The 7,104-nt window shown below is 43.7% G+C and overlaps 1 protein-coding gene across 1 annotated transcript; it reads right to left on the reverse strand.

Moving 5' to 3' along the window:
- Nucleotides 1-3,591: 3,591 nt before the first annotated feature.
- LOC147629695 (Ribosomal protein S21 family protein) lies at nucleotides 3,592-4,742 on the reverse strand. The gene is made up of 2 exons (XM_086811236.1): nucleotides 4,089-4,742; nucleotides 3,592-3,982 (listed from the first exon to the last, which is right to left on the reverse strand). Exons 1-2 carry the CDS (start codon nucleotides 4,609-4,611, stop codon nucleotides 3,942-3,944), a joined length of 564 nt encoding a protein of 187 aa, XP_086667362.1. The 5' UTR covers nucleotides 4,612-4,742; the 3' UTR covers nucleotides 3,592-3,941.
- Between the last annotated feature and the right edge of the window lie 2,362 nt (nucleotides 4,743-7,104).

The raw sequence follows: 7,104 nt of genomic DNA on the forward strand, positions 1-7,104 counted from the left end.
TCCAACGTGCCCGACGCCCCTAGCCCACCCGTCGGCCACGATCACCTCATCAGCTCCAAATCCAAGACATGCTCCATCCCCACCGAGTTAACTTTCCACGTGACATAGCTAAGGGAGACCTCTCGGCCATACTCATTAGCCCCATGCTTGATATTTTAGAGAGTGGTATACCATCTACTCGGAGCTGATGTTGCTCTCATGTTTCTATGTTCTTAGTATTCCATGATGAGTTTCCATGGACAGTTTTGTATCACCCCAGTGAGATAGCTATGTTTATGTTTTCTTTCTATTTTATTTTGCATTCCATGATGAGATATGCCATGGACATTATTGTATCACTTTGGTCTCATAGGCCTATTGGGTCTTTAGTAGACGCTTAATATATCTTTCTTTCTTTCTCTCTCACACACATTTGTTCCTCACTGTCTACTTAGTAACCACCATGTAAATCAAACAGGTGCAACTCCCTGCTAGCCCAACTCAAGGCCTACAAGTACACCATCTTCATAACTCTGTTTTTCCCCAGCTACAACATGCAATGTCTCCTATGCAAACCCGAGTACTGCAAATACCTTCGGAACTCTATTTCTCCTAAAGGAATTTGGAAGCCTCTTCACCATGAAACCAAGTTCCAAATCATCTCCATTTGAATGAGAAACAGGGAATAAATACACCGGATCTCAAGTGGGTCGTCCAAGACGCAGCCCAAGCAGCATGCGTACACCATCTTCATAACTGTGCTTTTCCCCAGCTACAACGTGCAATGTCTCCTACACGAACCCCAAGTACCGTGCAAACACCTTCGTAACTCTATCTTTCCTGTACTCATATGCAGTGCCACCCACTCGTAGCCCCGGGTACTCAACAGAAACCTTCGGAGTCAACAAACTTTCCCCAGACACAGCCCAAGCACACCAACAACCCTAGCCACCCTTTCATGTAGCACTGATGGCGCCATTCTGCTAACGTGGCAGTCCCTACTGCTCACATTGGCCTGCAATCGTCCGTACAATGTCCGTACAGTTTTTCTGCTGCAATGTTGCTCGCCATATTCTCGCTACAGCTGTCATACAGTTTGTTGTTGGTGCCGTACAACCCTCCGTCGCCGATCGTCGAGGTCTACTACCAACAGTACAATTGTACAGCTACAGTGCTGAGTGCACTCTGTCATTGGTGGTGTTGTCCGTACAGTCCACACACACAACCTCCTCTCTTACTGGATAAGTGCATGAGAACTACGCTGCCTGTAAGGACAAAGCTCATCCACAACAATTATCTCTTCTCAACAATTTGCACATATTTTATACCTCCACGTTGCTCTTCAACATTAAAATTGCTTAACCGTGGCAGCCTGTGGACATGCACTCAAGTTGCAACTGTCAAGGTCGTGTATGTGCTGGAAGGACCTGTTTTGGAACACCCAGCACAGGGCATACAGATAAGATGCTGAGGTTCATCAAATGTGGACAATTCATACATGCGTTTTGGGGTTGTGGACCAAACCGAACAGAGGACCAACTGGCTGACCAATAGTAGGCCTATCGACCAGCACCCCTTGCCAATAGATCAAGGATACATTCTGAGGACCTCCAATGTGAGTCCTGCAATACAGCCCCGAGGCAGCAAGAAGGGGACCAACACAAGAAGAAAGAAGAAGAGCCATCTATAGATATAAGCTCTGAATTCAGCAAGGCACCATCTGTATGCACATTGCATAGCATGCATGAGTAGGATCTAAGTTTAGATCCAAGAACCATTGTATATATAGATTGTTTTGACAATTTCCAGTAGGTTTACAACTCAATTCTCCTCTCTCCCTCTTCTCTTGTGGGGTTGCTAGATCATTAGGATTAGAATTCATGTGTTTAAGTCTCCGGCTGTTAGCACTCATGTGACATTGGTGTCAGAGAATCCAGGTCATCTAGGGCTATATATGCATTAGCATGTGTGCCTTTAAGTCAATTTTAGAGCTTTTGCGGGTGCCTTAGGGCTACATGTGTGCGTTAGGGTTTGCAGGCAGCCAAGTAGCACAGGTCAAGTCTAGAACAATTAGTGAGTCAAGAGTTAGGTGTTGCACGCCTAGGTAGGAGTGAGTTCCTTCAGCATACTTCCCAACATGTCCTGCACCACAGAAAGCTTTTCAGCTGAGTTGCTGAGGATTGAGCCGCAGTATGATATCCAGAGAAGGAAGAGAAGCCCCAAGTCCAGTGGGAGGGGCAAATAGCCAATACCTCTGAGGCGATAGCACGCATAGCTTATATGACAGCATTGGCAAAGGTTATGAAGGAAATGCCTAGGGTTGAGGAGCAGCCCAAGATCAAGATCGTTGTCTTGTTATAGCAAAATCCAAGATCAAGATCGTTGTTTTGGGACAGCCAGAATATGTACTGCAGAATGGACACTTTAGACATGCGTTTTGGGGCTCTGGACCAAGCCAACTAGAGGGCCAAAACATGCTATATATACAATGGTTCTTGGATCTGAACATAGATCCTACTCATGCATGCCTAACTACTGATGCATACAAAAGGTGTCTTGTTGAATTCACAGATTATCTTTAGATGGTTTTCTTCTGCCTTCTCGCGCGAGTCTTCTTCTTGCTGCCTATTGCTGGTCAGCCGATTTGTAATGTACAGCAGATTTGGGTTACATCTCATCTCTCTCTTCTCCTTTGGGTTTGCAACATCATTAGGATTAGCATTAAGCTAGTTTGCGTTCCCCTTCCCTTGCAAAAGCCATAAGACAATTTACAAGTACACATAGTAACAAATTGGATAGCCACTCCTGTCTTTGGGATTTTCATACGGACACAAACATTCACATGCAATGTCCATGTCCAAAAAACAAGTTGTTCAGACCCACACAACATGCATAACAAGACATAAATCTTCTAGACTAAGTATCATAGAAACCTCCCATCTTACACAAGGTTGTATAATATTTTCATGCATGAAAGCCTCACATTCTGAACAGAGATGATGAATACCAACTTAAGAATACTCTTGTTCCAACTCAAGGACAGGCCTCTCTTGTCCCACTCAGGAGCAACAACAACTACAAGCCTCTCTTGCACCAACTTAGGCAGGTGCCTCTCCTGCTCAAAGTTAGGAACAGGCCCTTCCCCAACCTTGGGTAAAATTTGGGAGCTATGTCAATGCCTTGTGATATCCCCGGCAGCTGTATCACAGCCTCGTGAGTCTCTCTCTCTCTCTCTCTCTCTCTCTCTCTCTCTCTCTCTCTCTCTCTCTCTCACACACACACACACAATGCTTCAAGCAACGTGCTTTACATGCTACGATCTCTATCGTGACTGAATTTTTTTAAAGAGCCTGACAAGATCGTGCAGAGCTAGCCACAAGAACTAAAGTAGAGCCATAGCTTGCAGTGGCACATCAGAATCTAACATGTTCTGTTCTCATCACTTGTCCGTGGATGGAAGAAAATACTGCCACGGCAACAAGGCAGTCCCAGGTTGCTCATGAAATGCAATGCTTACGCATGTTACTAAGCCAATGCATACAGGCTTGATAAGACTCTTCATGGAATCACAACAAGCAATTGAAAACAACAACAACAAAGAAATGCATGGCATTGAGCAAAACAGTATTTATCATGAAACCCCAAAACAAAATTGTCTGCCTGTTCCATACAGGCTAGATAGGGTTCATCAGGGAAGAATGCAAACACATGCATGCGCAACAATTACTTGCTGTTGTGACAGCTCCAAAGTCGATCATTAAGACGCCTGAGAAGTAATCTAAAAGCAAAACCAGCTGAGGATTGAGCTGCAAACGCCTTACAAGTCCAGATGCTTACACCATGTACACATGGATGATGGGACTCAAAACGTTCACTTTGACCTTTATCTCTGCATTCTGTGCTCCCTTGCAACACTGTAGTCATAAATTTATTCCTGCCTCACATGCAGAAAATGCTATTGCCTAGCGCGAGGACTGTAATGCTTGAGCGGCAGCCGCAGCAGCTGAGACAGAGCAAAAGCCTCACTCAATTAATGTATGGAACAGAAAAACCAGCATGGCTAACTATGGCTCACCATAACACCAAAAGATGGATGGATTTCTCCTTACCTTTGGCTCGTTTCTCCTCTTTTTCTAATTTTCTCACTTCCTGGATTTTCTCCATGCGGTGCTTGACGGTTCTGATCTTCGCTCCGAGCTCTCTTCTGGCACGGTTGAGCTTCTTGTAGTGCTTGGCGAGCTTGCGCCGTTCAGAGGGCTTACTGTAGTACCGCTTCTCTTTAAGCTTCTCTTCTACTTTGGCGTTGTTCATCTTTCTCTTGTAGACCTTGATGGCAGCATCCAGATCGTTGTCGATGACCTCCACATACACATGCCGCACCTGCTGGTGTTGATGGGCAGCACAAGCTTCCAAGTTCCCTCCGGCCTGCATCCTGCTGTTGCTGCTAACCTTAATGTTTTGCCAGTTCGCTAGCAGAGAAGAAAAGGCCCTCCTATATGGCTTGCTCTGAAGATCTGAGGGCGATGCAAATGACGCCTTTGCTCCTGCTGGCCTAACTTCTGCAAACACATTGCGCACCGCCGGTGCGTTTCCCCATCCGCGTGAGGCTAGCACACGCCTGCACAGAGCCATCCTGTTCCTTTCCTCCTCTTCACATTCTAGCTTTTGCTTCTTGTTGGGAAGTTTTAGTCTGTTTACATAGATAATATCAATACGATGATGTATATGATGTATAGACAGAGAGGTTGAATTTCAGAAAATGGCAAAGAAATAATGTCACTATAGAGAAATATGAACAACAGAAGGAAGCTTTTTATAAGAGAAAGTTAGCCATATTGATTAAGCGGGCACTAATTAATCAATAGTCTAAGGTCACAAACCTTAGCGAACACACTCTCCCTCTCTCTCTCTCATGTATACACGAGATTGCAAATCACACCAGACAAACGAACCAAAAAGAGCACGAGATCGCAAATTGTAGACTCTCTCTTTCTCTCTCTCCGTCGAGAGGCTCTTGCCTCAAGTTAAAAAGCCTCGTGCATTCATTTTTATAGCCTCCATGGAAGAATCCAGAAGATGACTAAACGTTCATCACCACCAACCGCCTCGCACAAGTCTAAGGGTCTATTTTTTCCATCTCAAAGGTCCTACTTTAGACCCACTACCCATTGCTGAACCATCACCAAATTGAAAAAATATATTTGGCCCCCATATTAAGTGGTGGTAGATGGCAAGTGGTTGTAGCATGAATGATAAGTGAGAGTACCTGACTATTATGAGAAGTTCCACACATTATAAAACACTATTGGTTCCAAGCACATGGAGTGGTTTAGTTTTTCAAGTTAGCCATCCCAATTTTTGAAGGATTTGCTTGCATCAAGATGGATGTTCACGCACATGCAAACCTTTTTGCCTCCAATTGGCTTTCCAATGGCATGGTTAAAGTTGCCTTGAAAACTCTCCAACTATAAGAAAGAAGAAGCCAACCTACAACACTTTATATAATAGCACATGGAGTGGTTTAGTTTTGCAAGTTAGCCATCCCAATTTTTGAAGGATTTACTTGCATCAAGATGGATGTTCACTCACATGCAAACCTTTTTGCCTCCAATTGGCTTTCCAATGGCATGGTTAAAGTTGCCTTGAAAACTCTCCAACTATAAGAAAGAAGAAGCCAACCTACAACACTTTATATAATAGCACACTCTTGGTGCTTGATTGAGTAGCTACCAAATGTAAACCCCTAAACCACTAGCCTAATTGAAACTAATCAAAAAAAAGACAAAGCTTGGAATTGGATTCCTTTAAATGATGCAAGAGATTTTGGATTCTACACTAGAAAGGGTGGCATTGGCGTACTGTGCATGCCATGTCCACAGCATATCCCCCCCCCCCCCCCCCCCCCCCAAGCTTAGCATTTCAAGCCATGATCTCAACCAAAACTTGGTCCCTCAAGCTTCTCCCAAGAGCATGAATCTTGACTCGTGACTACCACAATCTAGTCTACCCCCTCAAGCTTCTCTTGTTGGTCAAGAAGAGGCTTCATAAACCTTAGCAAGATTCATATTTGTCTAACAATGAAAACAATCTGCAAGTTCTAAACTTCAAAATTCATGTGTCTGTGTTTACTTTTAAATAGCCTCAAACGTTCCGATGAGGGATCCTAGGCTTAATCTCTATGATCAATGCTTTGAATGTGCGTCTTAAGTGCTATTTGTGCAGGTGCTACAAGGCTATAGAAACATGACGTTTCACCTTTTGTTGGGGCTTTTGTGCCATTTTATACCTTTTTTCCCTTGGTGTTTTCTTTTGTGCCACCTAGACCTCTCCAAATAGCTCCCTTTTCAACCAAACTTTGCCTCCTCAACCCTCTCCTACTGTTAACTTGGTCAATGCTTTGCCCAAGTCAACAGGAATCATAAGAGTTTAAGGTTAACAAGTGATGTGGATGCCAGTGATACCAAGGATACAAGAATCAACTACAAGATTGATCTATGTAGCTCCAAGATTGATTTATGCAAGCTACAAAGCTTGCTTTGGCAAAGGATTGAGCACACGAGCATTGTCTATCAATCAAGAATAAATGCCCAAGGTGGTGAAAGTGTCCACTAACAAGGTTAAATATGGTGATTCAACATGGATTACAAGTCTATATCAACCAAAGACAAGCTTCCAATGCCTAAAGAACAAAACCCAATAGGGTCCATTTTTGGCTTGAAGCTTCAATAAACAGGTAATCATCTTACTTCCCACCCTGTCCTAGGCTATCTAATGGAAATTTAGCTATAATTTTGGGAAGCTACATGCACTGAGCTATACTCCATAGCGCAACAATCACATTCGGATGCTCCTCTCTTCTCCTCTTTGCTTGCTCTGGCAATGTGTCACTCACCACAGTGCTCCCCAACAATAGAAGGTTCGCTATCTCACTTAAGCTCTCTTACATCATCTCTCTCTGCAAGAAACTAAGAGGCACAATACATGATATAATCAACTCTCTCAAGTGCACTCATGAGTTAGTCTTAAGAGTCTTTCTATTATGCATAAGAGTGTGTCCATTATGCATAAGAGTGTGCCCATGTAATAGTGAAAGTCCATTGTGTATAAGAGTGTGCCCATATAATA

This window comes from Cibotium barometz, chromosome 17 (assembly GCF_041138505.1).
Source record: "Cibotium barometz isolate CiBa-2024 chromosome 17, ASM4113850v1, whole genome shotgun sequence".
Taxonomy (NCBI): domain Eukaryota; kingdom Viridiplantae; phylum Streptophyta; class Polypodiopsida; order Cyatheales; family Cibotiaceae; genus Cibotium; species Cibotium barometz.

Coding starts and splice junctions, on each gene's coding strand:
- LOC147629695 (XM_086811236.1), bottom strand. CDS start 4,611: ATGGCTCTGTGCAGGCGTGTGCTAGCCTCACGCGGATGGGGAAACGCA. Junction 3,983..4,088: donor AGAGGAGAAACGAGCCAAAG/GTAAGGAGAAAT, acceptor GCTCTGTCTCAG/CTGCTGCGGCTGCCGCTCAA.